Genomic DNA, 22,040 nt, shown 5'->3' with positions numbered 1-22,040 from the left:
ATGAATGTGAAGGAGTTGAGGTTGGGAAGCTGGAAGACAGGGAGACCAGATTAGTTTAGGACACTGTTGCAACAGAACAGGTGAATGATGATCAAAGCCTGAGCAAGAACATGCCAGTGAGAATGGGGAGGTATGTATGGCTTCTAGACATTGCTGAGATGTGATCGGAAACCTTCGTTTATATTTGTATCTGCAATTATAATGTGAGAAGTGGAAGAATAACATTATATACTCTCAGTCAAGGCATTAGTGATTGATTCCATGTTCAACTTTTAGTGGAACTTACAACTGGCTCTGTTGACTAACTCTCATGTTCTTTAGTCTTCATAGAGAGACTCCAAAAGAAGGCATGTTTGGTGCTAATCTCACCACCTTCCATCCCACTCTATTCATTCTCCTTGGCATCCCAGGACTGGAGCAATACCACATCTGGCTTTCTATTCCTTTCTGCCTTATGTACATCATTGCAGTCTTGGGAAATGGAGCCCTCATCCTTGTTGTCCTCAGTGAACCCACCCTCCATGAACCCTTGTATGTCTTCCTATCCATGCTGGCTGGCACTGATATCCTGCTATCCACCACCACTGTGCCCAAGGCCTTGGCGATCTTCTGGGTCCACGCTGGGGAGATAACCTTTGATGCCTGCATTACTCAGATGTTTTTCATTCAAGTTGCCTTTGTGGCTGAGTCAGGAATCCTGCTGGCCATGGCATTTGACTGTTATGTAGCCATTTGTACTCCCTTGAGATACACTACCATCTTAACTACTATGGTAATTGGAAAAATGACCCTGGCAATCTGGGGACAAAGCATTGGGACAATTTTTCCTATCATATTCCTGCTGAAGAGCCTGCCATACTGTCGGACCAATATCCCCCACTTATACTGCGAGCACATTGGGGTGGCCCGATTGGCCTGTGCCGACATAACTGTCAATATCTGGTATGGCTTTTCAGTGACAATGGCATCGGTTTTGGTAGATGTTGCACTCATTGTTTTTTCCTACACTTTGATCCTGCAAGCTGTGTTCAGACTTCCTTCCCAGGATGCCCGGCACAAAGCTCTTAACACCTGTGGTTCTACATTGGAGTTATTCTCCTCTTCTTGATCCCATCATTTTTTACTTTCCTGACCCACCGCTTTGGCAAGAATATCCCCCATCATGTCCACATACTTCTGGCAAATCTCCATGTGCTAGTTCCCCCCATGCTTAACCCCATTATCTATGGAGCGAAGACCAAGCAAATCAGGGACAGTATGGCTCACATGTTATCTGTGGTGGGGAAGTCTTGAGACAGTTCATGGTCCCTTCACGGTTTTCTCTTACCAGCAGGAGAAAAGAGAAGTTGCCAATCAAGTTCGCAAGTTTAGGCCCTATAGTGTGTTGTAGCAGAAAGCACATGGACTTTGGAATAAAATATACTTGGATTCAAATCCTGGCTCCGTCACTTTCTGATTTTGAAAAACATGGAGAGGTTCCCATCTTTTGAAAATTTAGTTTTAACCTGTAAAGTTGAACTGCTCATATCTATGCTCTAAAGTTTTTGTAAGGATTAAATTAAATATGTAAACTACTTGACACATTGCCCAGTATTACGTGGGATCTCAATGTTAGCTATAATTTTAACTTGAAGTTTGTTGCCTGAGGAAGATGTCTTAGATTTGATGTATATGAGAGTCTCAATATTTCCAGTGGCTCTTCTGCCTCCTCCTGCTTACCTTCCAAGGCTGTGTCATGATCATCATCATCTCCAGCATCACTGCTGTCATTATCACAAGTTTGTGGTGAAAATCAAACTGGGTAATAAATATTTAAAAAATGCTTTTTAAAAACATGAAGCAGACCAGAATGGTGGCTCACACTTGTAATCCCAGTACTTTGGGAGGCTGAGGCAGATGGATTATTTGAAGCTAGGAGCCTGAGACGAGCCTGGCCAACATGGAGAAACCCCATCTCTACTAAAAATACACACACACAAAAAATTAGCTAGGCATGGTAGTGCATGTCTGTAATTCCAGCTACTTGGGAGGCTGAGGCAGGAGGATCATTTGAACCTGGGAGGCCAGGGTTGCAGTGAGCGGAGATCACACCACTGCACACCAGCCTGGATGACAGAGCAAGAGATTCTGTCTCAAAAAAAAAAAAAAAAAAAAAAGGTGTGGTTGGGGGAACCCCACTAAGCTGTTGAAAAAGGATTAAGGTTTGCATTGATTATATGTAAGGAACGATCTCCATTATTATATTTTAAAATCCTTTTACAGGTTGGGCATGGTGGCTCATGCCTGTAATCCCAGCACTTTGGGAGGCCGAGGTGGGTGGATCAGCTGAGGTCAGGAGTTCAAGACCAGCCTGACCAACATGGTGAAACCCCATCTCTACTAAAAATACAAAATTAGCCAGACATGGTTGTGGGTGCCTCTAATCCCAGCTACTCAGGAGGCTGAGGCAGGAGAATTGCTTGAACCCGGTAGGCAGAGGTTGCAGTGAGCTGAGATTGCTCCATTGCACTCCAGCCTGGGCGACAAAGTGAGACTACATCTCAAAATAAATAAATAAATAAATATAAAAAAATAAATCCTTTTAGTCATCCAGAAAATGGGCCAGGTGACACTGACACAGGCACTACTCATAGAGAGCTGACGGTCTCAACTCACAGGAACAAAGAACAAGTTATAGACCCACACTGATAATAGGAAAAATGATGTATCTTATATTCAGATGTTAGAAAAATGAAGCAAGCTAATATTCTACGATGCTAGTTCCTCTTATCTATTTGTACCTTTTAAAAAATCTAATCAGAGCTAACTTTGAATAGCTTTAAATTCCATTTATAAATTATGATGACTTCCAAACTGTTCCCTTCAGCTCAGCCTTTTCCCTTGAGATCCACATTTATATACTGAACTATTTCTTGACTTCTCCAGTTGTATATTTAGTAGGTATCTCAAAATAAACATGTCTGTATTAGAAGGGTAGCTTAGGCTGTGCTACAGTAATGCATCATACAATTTCAGTGAATTATCAAAACAAAGTTCATACCTCTGTCATTTAAAGTGTAGTGTGTGTCAATAGGATCTATTATCCATTTAGTGGGTCAGGAATCCTGAATCCCTCCATCTTGTGATGTTATGTAAACATACATTTTTCAGAGTTGCTAAAGCCAGGAAAGAGAGAGAAGCATGAGACACAGCAATTATTAATTGCCTTGGTCTTAAGTAATTCATCACTTTTATTCACATTTTCACTGGTAAGCCTGTGGCCTCATGGCCCCAACTCAACTGCAGGGAAACCTGGGAAATATAGGAGTACTCATGAATTTGCAGTATTAATTGTCTCTGTCACCATCTGTACTATTGGCTACGTAATATTTCTTTGCTCCCTTTTCCCAATGTAGAGACCACACCCAAATTCTCTCCACAGGAGAGACTCCAAGGTCCCACAGAAGTACTCCATCCAGCTCAGAGGGTAGATCTTCAGGTGATACACAATAACCTTTCCATCAAATTTGGCTGGGGTTCTTACTGGTCTAGAGATCTATGATTTAAAAGGGAATTTATCTGCCTGCTCCTCACCCCCTTTGAAATACATAATGTAACAGGGACATCTAGCAGCCATTTGGAAAGGCAAAAAATATGAAACACACAATAATTCACAGCAATGTTTGGCTGGGCATGATGGCTTATGCCTGTAATTACAGCACTTTGGGAGGTAGAGGCAGGAGGATCACTGGAGGCCAGGAGTTTGAGACCAGCTTGGGCAACATAGCGAGACCCCTCTCTACAAAAAATTTAAACTTAAAAAAATTCAGAGCAATTTTAAAATCCCTACTGGGAAGACATTGGGAAGGTGCTATACCTTTGGTTTTAGAGAAGTTTCTTAATTAGACCCTTTAGGAGGCACTCTCTTGTTCAAGCATCTATGTTGCCAGTGGAAGCTTCTCTTTGGAAACTTCTTTGTTTTCTTCCTAGGCTACATCTGAAATAGGCATTGTGAGCCAGATGTGGTGGCATGCACCTGCAGTCCCAGCTACTCAGAAGGTTGAGGTAGGAGGTTTGCTTGAGCCCAGGAGTTCCTGGCTGCAGTGAGCTGTGGTCCCACCACTGACTCCAGCCTGGGTGACAGAGCGAGATCCCATCTCTAAAAAAGAGTCAAAAAAAAAAAAAAATAAAAGGGGCATTGGGAGTTATCCTTTTCTTGGAACAGCATAGCCTTCTCTGTCCACTTTCCATTGCTGAAAGATTGAGATGCAAGAGTTGTGTTAGTTCTTAAATAGTCAAAGGCTTTATTAGCTGAGCTTTAGGTTTCTTTGGCAATACTGTATATGTTTATTGAGACTAGTAGGTTTCTCCTCTATTTGGTTCCACTTATGTGCCAGTAAATATACTCCAAAATCTTTTAAAGACATAATTCTCAAGTTTTCTATTTTTCCCTTTAGCATTCTCATGTACATTTCCCTGAACTTACTGGAGACTCACTTGGAAATATAATGCTTTAGTGCGATGGTCTCGTCTTTAATTTGACATTTGTTCTCAGTTGCTTTAGTTGCTTTATCCATCTGGGATGCTTACTGGATACCATACCCATAACAGGATCTTTATCCTTAAGCACTTAAGTTAATAAAAAAATTTGGGGAGATATTGCTGAAGGTTTTAAAAACCACCTGTATTAGTCTGTCTTCATGCCACTGATAAAGGCATACCCGAGACTGGGTTATTTATAAAGAAAATGAAGTTAAACAGATTCGCAGTTCCATGTGGCTGCGGATGCCTCACAATCATGACAGAAGGTGAAAGACATGTCTTACACGGAGGTAGGCAAGAGAGCATATGTAGGGGAACTTCCCTTTATAAAACCATCAGATCTCCTGAGACTTATTCACTGTCACGAGAACAGCATGGGAAAGACCTGCCCCCATAATTCAGTTACTTCCCACTTGTTCCCTCCCATGACACCTGGGAATTGTAGGAGCTACAATTCAAGATGAGATTTGGGTGGGGACACAGCCAAACCATATCACTATCTCTTTTTGTTTGGAGTTTAGAAGAGAAGTTCACTTTTCCATCTCTGCAAGGCGCTGAGTTTTTTTTTTTTTTAAACCTTCTGTGATAGGCAGAATAATGCCCTCTCTTTCCACCTGAGAATCTGTGACCTCATCCTTGGAACCAGGGCCTATGTTAGGTTATATGGCAAAAGGGAATTAAGATTGCAGATAGAATTTAAATCGTTAATCAGCAAACCTTAAAATAAGGATATAAGATTCTTTGGTTGGAGACAATTTAATCACAATTTCATTTATAGGAGTTCTTATAAATGGAAAAGAGAGGCAGAAGAGTCAATATTAGGGCAATTCATTGGAAAATACTCAACTGGCCATTGTCATCTTTTAAGGTGAAATAGAACCGTAAGCCAAGAAATGTGGACCAGCCTCTAGAAGTTGGAAAAAGTAAGGAAACAGATTCTCCCCAGAGCCTTCAGAAAGGACTGCAGCTTTGCTGACACCTTGATTTTAGCCTTGTGAAACCCATTTCAGACTCTGACACCCAGAACTGGAAGATTAAAAAATTTGTTATTTTAGGCCACTAAGTTTGTGGTAATTTGTTGCACCAGCAATAGTAAACTAATATGCTCTCCAGTCTCACTCTTTTCTCTTGCAAAGTGCCCAGTTATTCAATTTTTTTCTTTCCAATTCTTTCCATCTGGCTACCTCACTAAATGTTGCCAACACATATTACCAACACTGTATTTTCCAACATCTCTTCTGCTAGAGCTACAAGTCTAGGAGGCAGCTGGTCTATTCTCCTGACATGCTGCAGGTATACCAATTATTTTTCTATTGCATAGCACAGATCACCATTTTTTTCAATTTCTGTTATCAGATTATTATCTCCCCACCTGCAAATAAAATTCTGCATCTATATTGTTATTCCTCCAATTTTGTTATTTACTTCCAGCCATGAAGATGGGTGAGATAGTCTAGAGAACTCATAGTCCTCTTAACTGCCAATCACATTCCCAGGTGTAAACTCATTCACAACATCTCTAGCAGTCAATTAGGCCATGATGCAGTAACATTTAAGCCACTCTGCTCCTTCCATAGGAGAGAGCTGTTCCTGGGAAACAGCTAACAAGCTAGTGATACATTAAAAGAAAAATCTTTTTTTCCAGATGGGACCACATAACTAGGATGGCCAAAGAAATGTGGGCAGAAGTGATGTGTGTCACTTCCACATTGAGGTACTTAAATATCCAGTGTAGCATTTCCATGTGCTCTTTCTTGTTCATGGTGACATCAGAGAACACATGCTGAAAATAGCAGCATTTCCAGTAAAGAAGAGTTTGGAATCCTAAGTCAATACTTGGAGGAGAGCCAATCAGTAGCACAATTCAACCAGCAACATCATCATTTTCTTCTTCTCTCTGTGAACAACAAATCATGTTTTATTGTGTTAACCAAAAATTTGAAGTTATAACCTTATTAACAGAGTAAGTCATTGAATCACTCTGATTCTCAGAATTTTTTGGATGTGAAGAAGCATATTTAGCAGAATTTTATGAGGACTAAACGAGATTGGATTTGAAGTAATTTTTAATCTGCCAAGTATTTCATATAGGATATAACTGTTACTCTTATGCCTCTTCCAGATGGAAACATAGAAGCTATTGGTTTAATTGGAACCCTTTTCAGTGATTGCCTCTCTCCTTGCCTCTATTCTTTGGTGTCTGAAATTGCTAATCACTGGTGAAAGCAGCAGCTTGTCTTGTTAGAAAAAAATGCAGCTTCTCTCATCAGTTATCTCTCAATAGCTCTCAAGTTCATCCATCCTAGTGGAAGGGCTGATTACTTGTAGCTCTGCTGTGGGTTTTTAAGCCTCTGTGTGATGTCCTTCATTAAACCATTCAGTCCTGATGGCCTCATGGTTCCTATCACTGCCCCACATCCAGGTCCTGTCCTCCAAAGAGCTGATCCTCAAGAGTGGATTCATCCGTTTCCTGAAGACTACCCTCAGTTCATGGTCTAGAAGATTTTTTCCTCTGACCGACTGAGCTATTCATACAGAGTATCTTAGGCTGCTGTGGGATGCAGAGTCCTGTGCTAGACACATTGCTTTGTCCAGAGTTTTACCAGAGACAAAAATAGGAAGTCGGGTACAGTGGTTCATCCCTGTAATCTCAGCACTTTGGGAGACCAAGGAGCGCAGATTGCTTGAGGCCAGGAGTTCAAGACCAGCCTGGTCAACACAGTAAAATCCCATCTCTACTAAAAATACAAAAAAATTAGCCAGGTGTGGTGGTACATGCCTGTAATTCCAGCTACTCTGGAGGCTGAGGCACAAGAATTGCTTAAACCGGGTGGCGGAGGTTGCAGTGAGCAGAGATTGTACCACTGCACCCAGTCTGGGTGACAGAGTGAGATTCTGTAAAAAAAAAAAAAATTATTTAGGCTCCACCAAAAGGGCACTTAGAATATTTTTTCCAGGCTTTGAATTTTATTGCAAATTAATTTTAATTACCAGTATATGGATAGCACATTCAAGGCATATTCTCTTTTGTTGTCTTTTGAACTTCTTAACATCCTAGTTACATATTTACACAATTACTATTTCCAATGTACAAATAAAAAAATAGGGAGGGTAGGTAAATAGAAAACGACACTATTTGTTCTGTCTTTTGGGGTTGCAGCTGACCAAAATAGAGCATACACTGTCAAGCAAAATGGGAAATTATTGGCTTATAGGCTAGAAGGAAAGACTTAGAAAGTAGACTGTAGGAAGGGCAAGGATATTGGACTATAAGAAGGACTAGAACTAGCCTCCTCTATCTGTCATCTCTATTTTCAGTCTGGTATTTTTATATCATGCTAAGATTGGCTTTCTCCATAGCCTGGAAGCAAACAGTTTTTCAGTTTTACATTTTGAAAATTTTGTCCACTGGAGAGTGACAGTCTAAAACTTTGGGGGAAGGATCTCTTGGTTCAGCTAAAGTCAGGTTCCTACTCCTAATCCAGAGTGCTGCGATGAAGGGTGGGATGCCATTACACAGACATGGTTGCTTCATGTCAACCATATGAATAGGGAGGGTGTTTTTCAGAAAAGGAGAGCAGGGCAGATAGAAGTTGCTGACTACAGTCAAGTGGCAAATCAGAGGCAGAATCAGGTGCAGCATCTAGATCTGATTCTCAGAGACCCCTGTATTCAGATATATTTCTGTGTTTTCTGTCTAGGTTCTCTTTCAGACTATAAACAGTATGAGGGTGAGGTGATGGCTTCCTTGTTCACTACTATATTTCTAGCATTTCACACTCAATAAATAAATACATTTTGAAGAAGTGACTTCAAAAGATAGCCTAGAGTTGCTTTTTTTCTAAACTAGTTTATTGTTTTTATCTAGAAATTTTTGAGTAACAACTCATAAAAATATGTAGTCTTAAGAAAAAAATCTATTATTCTTCCACAAAAATGTATAAAATTTTAAGTACTTTGTGATCTAGAAAAGAGATATCTTACTGAATATGTTTTATAGTTTTCTTTTAAAAATTTGTATTATTTCATAAGAAATTTATCCTGTGATTAGAAATGTCTGTAGACATAATACATATAATCTTGTGAGTACAGATGCAATGAGGATTTTTCTAGAGAAAATTTTCTTAATATATTATTTTCTTCAGATCAATATTTAGGATAAAATTACTAGTTTCATTGATTTCCTTTATTTTTCTGTTTTCTACTTCATTGATTTCTATCCTGTTTTTATTATTTCTTTTGGTGTTTTGTTTTTTTAAAGTCTTATCCTTCTACAATAGAAGTATATGGGTTTGTCCTGGAAAAATATTCATGTGCACTTAAAAAAAATCTATACTCTGCTGTCATTGGATGGAATGGTCTATAAGGGTCAGTTATGTCAAGATGGTTGATAGTGTTTGTTGCTCAAACCTTCTAAATTCTTGCCGATATTCTACTATGTCAATTATTGAGAGTGGCATATTAAAATGCCAGCTATTATAGTTGAATTGTCTGTTTCTTCTTTCAATTATGTAATATTTTGCTTCATACATTTTGGGGCAATGTTTATACATTTTATAATTAATGTATCTTTACTTATTGACACTTTAAACATAAAATGACTCCAGAAATATTTGTGTCTTAAAGTCTATTTTATTTGATATTGATATAGTAACTTCAGCATTCTAATGATTATTGTTGACATAGCTTATATTTTTACTTTCTTTTTGTTTCAAACTACTTTAATTTTTCAACCAAAGTGCTTTTGGTTTGAGTCTTTAGTCCATTCACATTTGGTGTTATTGTCGGTATGTCTGGGTTTACATCTGCCATTTTTCTTTCTTTTTCTTTTTTCTCCCCTGAGAAGGCGTCTCACTCCGTTGCCCAGGCTGGAGTGCAGTGGCATGATCTCAGGTCACTGCAACCTCTGCCTCCCGGGTTCAAGCGATTCTGCCACCTCAGTCTCCTGAGTAGCTAGGATTACAGATGTGGTTTTGCCATGTTGGCTAGGCTGGTATCGAACTCCTGATCTCAGGTGATTTGCCCACCTTGGCCTCCTAAAGTGCTGTGATTACAGGTGTGAGCCATCACACCCAGCCTCCTTTTTCTTTTTATGTCTCAAGTTCCTTTTATGGTTCCTCTGTTACTCTTTTACTACTATTTGACTTATTTTGTGGAAAATCAATATTTTTAGTGTACCAATTTCTTTCCTCTGTTGATTTTAAATTTTGTTTTTGTTATTTTTAGCTGTTCTATGGATTTTTAAAAATCACAATTTACTTCAGATTAATACAAAGAGTTCAGATAAAATGTAGAAACTTTGCTCCAGTATAGATCCATAACCTCACCCTTCTGTGCTATTACTTTTTTTTATAATGCCAAGTTTTATTTTATTTTTAATAAATACCAGCTATTCATTTTCAACTTTTATTTTAGATACAGGGAGTACATATGCAGGTTTGTTACATGGGTATATTGTGTGATGCTGAGGTTTGGGGTACAGATCCATCATTCAGGTAGTGAGCATAGTACACAATAGGTAGATTTTCATGCCTCCCTCATTCCCTCCCCCATCAGTAGTCTGCAGTGTCTATTGTTCACATTATGTTCATGTGTATTCAATTTTTAGCTCCAACTTATAAGTGAGATTTATATTTTAAACTATCTTTGTATCCCAGTAATAAATCTCACTTAGTCATGGTATATAATCCTTTTAATATGCTGCTGAATTTGGTTTGCTAGTATTTTGTTGAGGATTTTTGTAGCAATGTTCATAAGGGATATTGGTCTGTAGTTTTCTTTTTTTTTTCTTTTTCTTGTACTGTCTTTTTCTGGCTTTGGTATCAGGGTAATGCTGGCCTTGTAAAATGAGTTTGGAAGTATTCCCTCCTTTTTAATTTTTTTGGGAAAGTTTGAGAAAGATTGGTGTCAGTTCTTTAAATGTTTGGTGGAATTCACCAGTGAAGTCATCAGGTCTGGCAAGGCAGGGCTAATGGTAGCAACCTCCCTCAGTTTTTGTTTCTCTGGGAAAGCCTTAACTTCTTTCTCATCTTTGAGGTACAGTTTGGCTGGATATAGGATTCTTGGGTGACAGCCTTTTTTTTTTTTCACTCTGAATATATTGGCCACTCCCTTCTATGCTCCAATGTTTCTGATGAGAAATCTGCTGATAATCCTATTGTACATCACTTGCATGTGATGTTAGTTGTTCCTCTCTTGCTCCTTTAAAGATCTCTCCTTGTCTTTGATTTTAGAGAGTTTGTTTATAATGTGTCTTCATATGGGTCTCTATGAGTTCTTCTTACTTGGAAATTATTGAGCTTCTTTAATTTCATATTTATGTATTTCATCAAATTTTGAAAGTTTTTAGCCACTATTTCTTCAAATATTCCCTTTGCCCCCTTTCCTCTCTCTTTTCTTTCTGAGACCCTATAATGCTGGTTGTTGTTTGGTTATGTTGGTTGGCTTGATGCTGTCCTGCAAAGCCCTTAGGCTGTGTTCACTTTTCTTGAATTTTTTTTCTTTCTGTTTCTCATACTTAATAATTTATATTGTCCTATTGTCCAGTTTGTTAATTTTTCTTTCTGCTCAAATCTGCCTTTCAATCTCTCTAGCAAATGTTTCAATTGTTGTCCTTTTCAGCCCAGAATGGTTATTTTTTGGTTTTGTTTTAGGTTTTCTATCTCTTTATTGTTATTTCCATTGTGTTTATGCATTGTTTTCTTAACTTTCTTCACATCTTCCTTTAGTTCTTTGAGCATTGTTAAGACAGTTATTTTAAATAAAGTCTTTGTTTAGTAGTTCTGCCATCAGTTCTTTTTCAGCAAGAGTTTCTGCTGATTAATTATTTCCTTCGAATAGGCCACACTTTCCTGGTTTTTTTTTTTTGTATACTTTGTAATTTTTTAATTGAAAATTGGATATTTGAATCTAATTATGTGGTAACTCTGGAAATTAGATTCTTCCCCTTCTCCAGGGTTTGATATTTTTGTTTATTTATTTGTTATGATTGTAGGCTGTCTTCAGGATGAGCCTGAGGTGAAAACTTAGGGTCCTCTCAAGTCTTTTCTGAGCCTGTGCCTTTTCCTGACATGCATAGTCACTTTCTAATTTTCACTATATATGCAGTGGCTTTTGAATGTCCTAGTATTTAATGTCTAGCTTCCAAAAGGGGAAATAAAATAAAGGGAGAGGGCAGGGAAAGTGGACTAGCCCTTTAAATTCTCTGGAAGTCACTTCAGCTGGAGGAGGGGGAGAAGTTTGAACAAACGAGTGAAGGAGCAACACCAATGGCTCCTGTCTGTCTGTATCATTGTGATTAGAAGCAACAGTCAGTGATAAGAACCTAGATCCATGATGTTTGGAGGACAGGGTGTATTTTTGCACACTGAGACCCCTGCAAGCTGCATGCAAGCTGCTCCTAGAGAATGTGCACAGCTGTCTGACACAGGACTGGTGATGGGGAATGGGTAGCCGCTTTTGTGCTATGTGCTGAAATTAACTAAAATTAACCACAATGATCTCCTTTGGGTATATATGCAAAATAGGAGTTGATGGGTCATAAGGTAGTTCTACTTTTAATTTGATTAGAAACCTCCATACTGTTTTCCATAACAACTGTACTAATCTACATTTTTTCCAGCAATGGAATAGGGCATCCTTTTCTCCACATCCTTGCCAACTTCATTTTCTCTTATCTTTTTGAAAATTGTCATCTAAAAAGTGAGAGGTGATATCTCATAGTGGTTTAAATTTGCATTTTGCTGATGATTGGTAATATTGAATACCTTTTCATGTACCTCTTGGCTATTTTTATGTCTTCTTTTGAGAAATGTCTATTCAGCTTCTTTGCCATTTTCCAGTTGGGTTATTTGTTTTTCTGCCATTGAATTGTAAGAGTTCTTTATAAATTTCAATTATTAATTCTTTATTAGATATGCAGTTTGTGAATATTTTTACCAGACTGTAGATTGCCTTTTCTTTTTGTTGATTTTTGTTTCTTTGCTATGCAGACACTTTTTAGTTTAATATGATTTCATTTATTTATTTTTGTTGTTGTAGCCTGGGCTTTTCATGTGATATCCAAAAAAATTGTTGCCAAGGCCACATCAAAGAACTTTTTTTCCTATGTTCTTTTCTAGAAATGTATGGATTCAGGCCTTATATTTAGGTCTTTTATCCGTTTTTGAGTTGATTTTGTGTATGGTGTAAGATAAGGGTAAATTTCCTTCTTTCGTATGTGAAAATTCATTTTTCCAGGCACCATTCATTAAAGCGACTATTCTTTCCCCATTGTATATAGAAGAGTTGTGAAAAGAATTTCATGTGTGGTCAAGCAGGCTAAAACTGAATGAATTTATTATGAGTTTTTTTAAATGAGCATTAATATAGAAGCATCTAATTTTTTTTTATTATACCTTAAGTTCGAGGGTACATGTGCACAACGTGCAGTTTTGTTACATAGGTATACATGTGCCATGTTGGTTTGCTGCACTCATCAACTTGTCATTTACTTTAGGTGTTTCTATTAATGCTATCCCTCCCCAGCCCCCGATCCCCTGACAAGCCTCAGTGTGTGACGTTCCCTGCCCTGTGTCCATGTGTTCTCATTGTTCAGCTCCCACCTATGAGTGAGAACATGCAGTGTTTGGTTTTCTGTCCTTGTGACAGCTTGCTTAGAATGATGGTTTCCAGCTTCATCCATGTCCCTGCAAAGGACATGAACTCATCCTTTTTTATGGGTGCAAAAAAAAAAGCACAAAATAACCCAGGGTTTCCTTGGAGTGTTTATAAAAGACTATGAAAGGTATTCTTTACCCTTTAAGAGATCTGCATAAGGAAAAATAAAGAAGAAATTCTGTGTTTTACCAAGATAATTTCTTTTACTTTATGTTGTCTTTTATTAGGTCTTTTGATTGCTTAAAAAATAGAATCTTCTTAAGATTAAAAGAGCTACTTTTTTTAACTACGTAACTTTTCCGTTATTTGCTTTTCATTGTTTCATAATTACTGATGAACCTGTTTAACCATGTGTTTTAAACCTTTTTTTTTTTTTTTTTTTTTTTTTGAGACGGAGTCTCGCTCTTTCACCCAGGCTAGAGTGCAGTGGCGCGATCTCGGCTCACTGCAGGCTCCACCCCCCGGGGTTCACGCCATTCTCCTGCCTCAGCCTCCCGCGTAGCTGGGACTACAAGTGCCTGCCACCTCGCCCGGCTAATTTTTTGTATTTTTAGTAGAGACGGGGTTTCACCGTGTTAGCCAGGATGGTCTCGATCTCCTGACCTCGTGATCTGCCCGCCTCGGCCTCCCAAAGTGCTGGGATTACAGGCGTGAGCCACCGTGCCCGGCGTGTTTTAAACCTTTTGACATTTTTTACTAACTTTCCAAAATCAAATTCCAAATGATATCTTTTGACCTTGAACTATTTTATATGTTAAATTATATGGGAAGTATTATTAAGTAAGAAATTATATTTAACCTTCTTTGAGTTACATTTGTATGAATATGTTATTAATATGTGTTCCAGAAACTGTTTGAAATTCCTAGCAATCTGATATGTCTTGGTATAAGGCTACCTGCCATAATTTTGGTTATGTTAAGATGTTGTATGCCACAAAATAAGAAAATTTCTTTGCCAGTTGTGTCATTATTATAGTAAGCTCTTATCATTTCTTTAACCATGCCATTTTGTTCACAGTTAATTACTTTATTCTGATCCTTTTCTGAAAGTTTTTTTTTTGTAAGTCATCATATTCCTAAAGTGCTTCATCCTTAAGGAGATTCATGGGAAGGACTCTGACAGAAACATGTTTCTGATGGTTTTCAGATAGTATCTTTGAACTAGGTAAGAATTTCCAAAACTCTAATGAAGAAACTAATGGCTTTGTAAAACTACTAACCAAAATCAAGCAGAATGAGAATTAATTACATGGAATTGGATGAACTGATGAAAATGTTTTAATGACTTTTAATTTTGGAATTGTGCTGGTTCTTTTTTTGTTTTGTTTTCCAGATTTAAGGAAACCTTTTTCTTTTAAGCTATCTAAAGTTTCTAGCAATTTTGTAAAGTTATTTTTGTAAACAAAAATGAAAATATTTACTTCCCGCCCACCTTATCTATTCGGAATTTGGAAATTATTATGAGTATTCTTATTTTTATGGCAATATAATTATTTGCATAAGTTCAGAAATAGTCTTCTCTCTTTATGACAGGATATGTAATTGGAAATATTGGTTATGTAACCAATGCTTTGACTAGGAAGTCATATTTGAGAATGTATATAGAGTGAATGTATAAGTACTTCAGCCAAAGTCTGAAGTCTGCCTTGGTTTGGCTTCCGATTGTTGAGGTTTTTAAAAGTGCAATCTAGGATTCCTTATCAAAAGTTCCAATAAAACAAACTTTAACAAAGCCATGTTGTCAATCACTAGTTTTGTGTCACTTATGTAAATAATCAAGCCAAGTTTGATGATATTAAGCTTATTTTGCAAACAAATTAGACTTACTGTATCTTTGGTAGAAATAGAGGTGATTGTAGAGAGACAAACTATGTTCCAAGATAAAAACTATAGTACACCCGTTATTAGATTGTAGCTAATACTCATTGTTTTTGAGTTTTTTTTTTTTTTTTTTTTTTTTTTGAGGCAGAGTCTCGCTCTGTGGCCCAGGCTGGAGTGCAGTGGCGCAATCTCGGCTCACTGCAAGCTCCGCCTCCTGCGTTCAAGCAATTCTCCTGCCTCAGCCTCTCCGAGTAGCTGGGACTACAGGCGCCCGCCACCACGCCCGGCTGATTTTTTGGTTTTTTTAGTAGAGACGGGGTTTCACCGTGGTCTCGATCTCCTGACCTCGTGATCCGCCCGCCTCGGCCTCCCAAAGTGCTGGGATTACAAGCATGAGCCACCACGCCCGGCCTGTTTTTGAGTTTTTATTATCTTCCTGTAGACTGGACTGGATCCTGAATTATTTTAATTTCTTTCAGTATCTGGCTACAATTCTCCAGCTAAGAGCAAGAAATGCTCCGTTCATGAAGCCATATAACGTGAAGCTGGACAACTAGATTAAATTTCAAGGGACAAATCTTGTACCTGATGTTTGGGCCACTCAGAGAGTCCACCAAAATGTGATGTCATAACCATGTGAACATAACCAGATGTTCAAACTGCAAACCAGGACAAGAAGTTGGCAACTTCATGCTGTGCACAGCTTTTCCCAAGACATCGGACAAGATTCCCTATCATAATGAGACTCTTACTCCTTCTAATTTTTTTTAAAAGATACATTGTCTCACTCCATCACTGAGGCTGCAGTGCAGTAGTGTGATTAAAGCTCACTGTAACCTCAAACTCTTGGGCTCAAGCAATCCTCCTGCCTCAGCCTTTTGAGTAGCTGAGACTACATGTGTGTACCACCATGCCCAGGTAATTTTTAAATTTTTCATAGAGATGAGGATTTGCTATGTTGCTCAGATTGACCTCAAACTCCTTGGCTCAAGTGACCTTCCCACCTCAACCTCCCAAAATTCTGGGATTATAGGCATGAGGCACTGCACTTGGCCTTACCTCTCTTAAGTTTTTCTCACTTGTGCCTACCTCTTTCTCTTGGTAAGATAATGCTGTAGTTATTATAGAATTTCACAATCAGTAGCTTCTATAGGCAACATGACAAAATGTCAGGTATGTCATGCCAAATCCAGTTTTTTACATGACCTAAGAGATCCTTTAGTCCACCTAGTGACTAACTTTAGTAACAACCCTAATATAACTGCTTGTTCAAATTACACTAGTGCTGTATTTTATAGAGCCAGACTTGTAGACCCACATGTTCTCACTGCCTGCTTTTATTTAACTTAGTTATGAGATACTAGATAACTGAATTGCTATTTAGTAGCTGGACAGGGAGGAGTCTGTGCAGTTGCTAACACTTCTCGTTAAACATGGATAAACGCATTGGTATTTTCGAGATTCAGTTTCAAAAAATAAATGAGTAGGCTGCTTGGTTAAAGTGGGTAGATTCCCCATGTAGCTCATTCTTTGATCTATTTAATTTTAGTTGGTTTTGTTCATGGGGACTCTGGCCGAAGGGCATACTCAAACTTTTGGTATTATCCTCTTTAGAGTCAACATATTAGCCTGCTCTCATGCTGCTAATAAAGGCATACCAGAGACTGGGTAATTTATAAAGGAAAGTGGTTTAATGGACTCACAATTCCACATAACTGGGGAGGCCTCACAATCATGGCAGAAGATGAAGGAAGAGTAAAGGCATGTCTTACATGGTGACAGGCAAGAGAGCTTGTGCAGGGGAACTCCCATTTATAAAACCATTAGATCTTGTGAGACTTATTCACTACCAGGAGAACAGTATAGGAGAAACCGCCCCCACGATTCAGTTATTTCCACCTGGCCCTGCCCTTGGCATGTGGGGATTGTTACAACTCAAGGTGAGCTTTGGGTGGGGACACAGCCAAACCATGTCAGTCATAATAGTAGTAGTAGTAATCTTCCTAGTGTGCTGTATCCTCTCAAAAAGTCTTAATAGCTACATGCAGCCATCTGCTGAATGCTAAATGGTCTCTCTCTTCCTGGCATGACAAACTCCAGAAGATGCATGATAACAAGGACACTGTAATCTATGAATAACATGATGAGACTAAAAACTCAAAACAATGGTGATGGAGAGTGGCACTGATGCTGTAACTTAGGTGAGAGCATGACCCAAAGTGGGGGAATGGTTAAACAAAGTTTATGGGATACTATTGTTTTGGACTAGCCTTCTATATTAGGCCCCAGCAGACCAGCTCAAACCAGAATGGAGTTACTTGTGCTAGGTGCCAGATAATCAAACTAAACTTTGAAATGGGCCAGTTTTCCATCAAATAACAGAAATTTCAGTCAACCTGAGTCAGCATAATATGGAAGTCTCCTCTGTTTTAATTCCATAAGGAAAGAAACTTTGAAACGTCCAACCTGCTTTTTGTTCTCTGTTTCTATTTTCTTCAGCTCTTTTCTGCCTAAAAAGCCAACCTCCTCTGCTGAGCTAATCAGAACCCTCATTCTATTTTACAATGAGGTGTTACCTGATTCTGGAATAATAAATCAAAGCCAATTGTATTTTTAACCGAAATTCATTGTAATTTTGTCTTTTGACACTGCATTCAGTCAGTATTTCTAGTGGATGAAATTGAACATAAGCAAATGTAAAATTCAGTTAGGCTTAAATTGTTTACTAATATATCAATAGTGTTGTAACTAACTTTATGTGTGTGTTTAAAATAAAAGAACAGATGTGATTGTATTCCCTCTCCTATATTAACAGTCTACCTCTCTCCTGAATCATGCTCCTTAGTATACAAATATTCCAAGGACTGCCAGTTTCAAAAAATACCTCAATTCCATATACATCTTAGGTCTTTTGATGGCACTTCTTAGTCTCTCTCCTGTATCCCTAAGGTCTACTTTTCACTGACCCAACCTCTTGTAAGAGACATTCTTGTATATTGCCTTCACTTCCTCATCTTTAAAATCTATGGCCATCCATCTAACATCTGTCCTATCACTGTGTTGAAACTGCCCTTTTCTTTCTTTCTTTTTTTTTTCTTTTCTTTCTTTCTTTCTCTTTCTCTCTCTCTCTCTCTCTCTCTCCTTCTTTCTTTCTTCGAGTCTTGCACTTTCGCCCAGGCTGGAGGAGTAAAGTGGCACGATCTCGGCTCAATGCAAACTCCACCTCCTGGGTTCAAGCCATTCTCCTGCCTTAGCCTCCTGAGTAGCTGGGATTACAGGTGCCTGCCACCACACCCGGCTAATTTTTGTATTTTTGGTAGACACGGGGTTTCACCATGTTGGCTAGGCTGGTCTTGAACTGACCTCAGGTAATCCACCCCCCTTGGCCTCCCAAAGTGCTAGGATTACAGGCGCAAGCCAGTGCACCCAGCAAAACTGCTCTTTCTAATGACTTGCATACTCCTAAATTGAATGAGCAGAATGTTAGCCTTATTACAAAACAGATAACCCAATTGTTTTTACTTTTTTATTTTTATTTTATTTTATTATTATTTTTTTGAGATGGAGTCTCCCTCTGTCGCCTGGGCTGGAGTGCAGTGGCACGATCTCAGCTCACTGCAACCTCCTCTGCCTGGGTCAAGCAATTCTCCTGCCTCAGCTTCCCTAGTAGCTGGGATTACAGGCATGCACTACTACACCCTGCTAATTTTTGTATTTTTAGTAGAGACAGGAGTTTCGCCATGTGGGCCAGGCTGGTCTTGAACTCCTGACCTCAGGGAATCTGCCTGCTTCAGGCTCCCAAAGTGCTGGGGTTACAGGATTGAGCCTCTGCACCTAGCCAACCCATTCCAATTTGAATACTTTGAGGAGGGTATACTTATAATGAGACATTTATAAGGATGTTGTCAGGAAAAGCTCCTTAGTGATACAGTGCAATTACTTTCTCTTCTTGATATGTGGGGTCACTGTTAAAAACAGGTGAAAGCACAGGGTCCAATTCTGCTTTGTCCAAAGATACCATAATGCCTTGCTGTCGCTATCTGACTCTATCAAAGGGAAGATGATTTAAGTGTTTGAGTTGTAATGGCTTAAGGTTCTCACACATGGACTTTCAAATTTACTGGCACAAGTTAGGCTTCTCTTCCCAAAGTCTGCCATAATGTCATGTGATTGGGTCAGGAGAGACTTCCAAACTCATCCTGCAGCCAATATTTCACCCTTGCTGAGCTATATACTCTAGCATTTAAATAAATAAGAAACAATTTTACTAACTTTCTCTTCTCTCTGTCTCCAAACATATATCATTTTTCTTACGAGGAAAGTTCCTCTTCAGAGACCTTCGGTGTCCTTTATACTGTCATTGAACTACAAGACTTCAATGAGATTTCTTTTTTTTTTTTTTTTTGAGACAGAGTCTCACTCTGTCGCCCAGGCTGGATTGCAGTGGCATGATCCCAGCTCATTGCAACCTCTGCCTCCTGGGTTCAAGCGATTCTCCTACCTCAGCCTCCCAAGTAGCTGGGACTACAGGCATGTGCCACCATGCCCAGTTAATTTTGGATATTTAGTAGAGACAGGGTTTCACCATGTTAGCCAGGCTGATCTCGAACTCCCAACCTCAGGTGATCCACCCACCTCAGCCTCCCAAAGTGCTGGGAATACAGGCCTGAGCCACCGAGCCTGGCCCCATTGAGATTTCTTAATTCATTAGAGAAGTTCAAGTAGTGTTGAGGGTTAAAAAAAGTGGTTGGGATGTTCCTTTTAGAGCTCTAATGCAAATTAACTCAAGAGTTGGTAAAGAGTTTGTGAAGTCACAAAATAATTCCTGTTAAATTCTTGATTTACATCTATATAAGTAGGTCCACTAGAATGAGTCTTTCTAGAGGATTTAAAATCTACTGTCTTTACCATTAGAGAGAAAAACTGTGGCCAACTTTAAAATGGAATTTTCTTTTATTAAAAAGAAGTAATATGTAATTTCACCTTGTTTGTCTTAATTTGCATTTAAAAAATTAGTAGTGAGGTTAAATAGAGAGAAAGAGTTAAGACATGGGACACTGAAGGCTGATTGCTTCAGTTCAAATCCTACTCTGCAACTTCCTTCCTCTGTGACCTTGGGCAAGTTTCCCAACTCAGTTTCCCTATCCTCAAAGTGTATAAATAACAATTGTGCTTGCTTCATAGAGTTGTTACAGGATTAAAAAAGTTAATATATGTGAAATGCTTAGAGCAATGCCTTGCACATGCTATGTTCTATACAGAATAGATGAATTAAGTTGAATCGATCTTCCTAACAATTGGGAGAGATGGAATTTTAACCAAGGTGTGTTGGACTCCAAAGACTGTGCTCTTTCTTCAGCATTGCATATAATATTCTGCTATTTAAAGTTAGCTCACTTCCTGGACACATGCTCGCCCAAACCAAGCAGCTTCTGGAAGCCCACTCTCAGCTCCTGGGTCCTACGGGCATATACCATGGGGTTAAGGGCTGGGGGGATGACAATATGCAGCACATTGAGGAGAACAGGGATGAGGGGAGCCCTTCTTCCTGCCAGGTGAGTGACAGATACTACAATAATAGCTGTGTAGAAAAAGAGAATGAGGATAAGGTGGGAGCTGCAGGTATTCAGGGCCTTAGATGTTGCTTTAGCAGAGTTCAGCTTCAGCACTGAGCGAATAATCAAAGAATAGGAAGCAAAGACCAGACCCGTGTCATTCCCAAACCACAACCCAGACCAAGAAGGCCAGCTGGTAAAACCTGTTGATAGTGGTGTCATCACAGGCCAGACTTGTGACCCCCAAGTTAGAGCACAGGCAGTGATCAATCTCATTCCTGGAGCAGTAGTGTCGCTGGGCAGCCAATACCAGCACTGGGATGGTCAACAGGCCATTCCTGAGCACTACTGACAGTGTGGCTTTGATGACAAAAGCTTCAGTAACTATGGAAGTGTACTGAAGGGGATAACAAATGGCCATATATCTATCCACTGCCATACAGAGGAAGATGCCTGACTCCATGCACATGAAAGAGTGGATGGCATAGATCTGAGCAAAACACTCAGGGAGGCTGATGGCCTTGGCATCAAACCAGAAGATGGCCAGGATCTTGGGCATGATGGTGGTGGCCAGGCCAATGTCCACCACTGCTAATATGCCCAGCAAATGGTACATGGGTTCATGTAGCATGGTCTCATGTTGAATGGTGATTATGATGAGGAGATTGGCACCAAGAGCTAAGAAGTAGAGCAGAGCCAGGGGCAGGGAGAGCAGTGCTGCCACTCATGAATGCCTGGGAACCCCATCAGAATGAACTCAGCCACTTGAAACCCTGAGCTATTGGCTATACTCCGGCCAATATCCATATCATGAGATGTTTTTTTCTCAGCATCTGCCTGTGGATTAAGGGGAAACAGAATAAGACTGTGGTTAGCTCAGCTGAGGGTCAAAATTTCTGTAGAGAAATAAGGCTCACCCACAATCCTTAGTCATTTTTAACATAATGCATTCTCTACACTCTTGAGACCCTTGGAAACAGTTCAGGTAAGAACAGACAGGCCAAAATAGATGCTATAGATGCTAAGATAAAAAATTTTAGTAGAATATTGAGCAGAATTAAACTGAAAATTTTCTAGCTTTATTTTCCTGAAATTCTGGGAGGTGGGGAATATAGTTAGAAAGTATGAGACATGTACATTATAAAGAACATGATTTTCAGCAGGTAAAGTTAGAGGGCAGAGGCGTCGTCTCCATTCTTGGGAAACTTTAGGAAGAGAATAAGTAGCCATAATGGAAACCCTGACCATGCCTTTCTTTTAAACAATGCCTGTGGTTGGCAAATTGTTTCTGAAACAAACCATCTCATTTAATCTTTGCCATACAGGTATTGTTATTCACATATGAGGAAATAGGTTGAGTGAGTTGTCTAGATAAGAATCATATGTTGAAAACACTGGTGACTAATCTGTAGAAAAAATTTTAATCTTTTGCATTTAATTCCAGCACTCCCTCCATCAAATTGTAGCCCAAAAGTCAGTACCCTT

At 39.1% G+C, this 22,040-nt stretch overlaps 1 protein-coding gene and 1 pseudogene across 1 annotated transcript; one reads left to right on the top strand and one right to left on the bottom strand.

The window, feature by feature from the left end:
* The first annotated feature begins 349 nt into the window (after positions 1-349).
* On the top strand, positions 350-1,293 carry LOC100594637 (annotated as a pseudogene).
* A 19,100-nt stretch (positions 1,294-20,393) lies between these two features.
* LOC100582639 (olfactory receptor 688-like) lies at positions 20,394-21,362 on the bottom strand. Its single transcript, XM_012502366.2, is given in 3 exon segments — positions 20,394-20,720; positions 20,722-21,269; positions 21,272-21,362. Coding segments are annotated over 3 exon segments (966 nt in total).
* Between the last annotated feature and the right edge of the window lie 678 nt (positions 21,363-22,040).

This window comes from Nomascus leucogenys, chromosome 15, assembly GCF_006542625.1.
Source record: "Nomascus leucogenys isolate Asia chromosome 15, Asia_NLE_v1, whole genome shotgun sequence".
In the NCBI taxonomy this organism is placed as follows: domain Eukaryota; kingdom Metazoa; phylum Chordata; class Mammalia; order Primates; family Hylobatidae; genus Nomascus; species Nomascus leucogenys.
The sequence above is the reverse complement of the archived record's forward strand: the minus strand, read 5'-3'. Positions and strand labels throughout refer to the sequence as shown.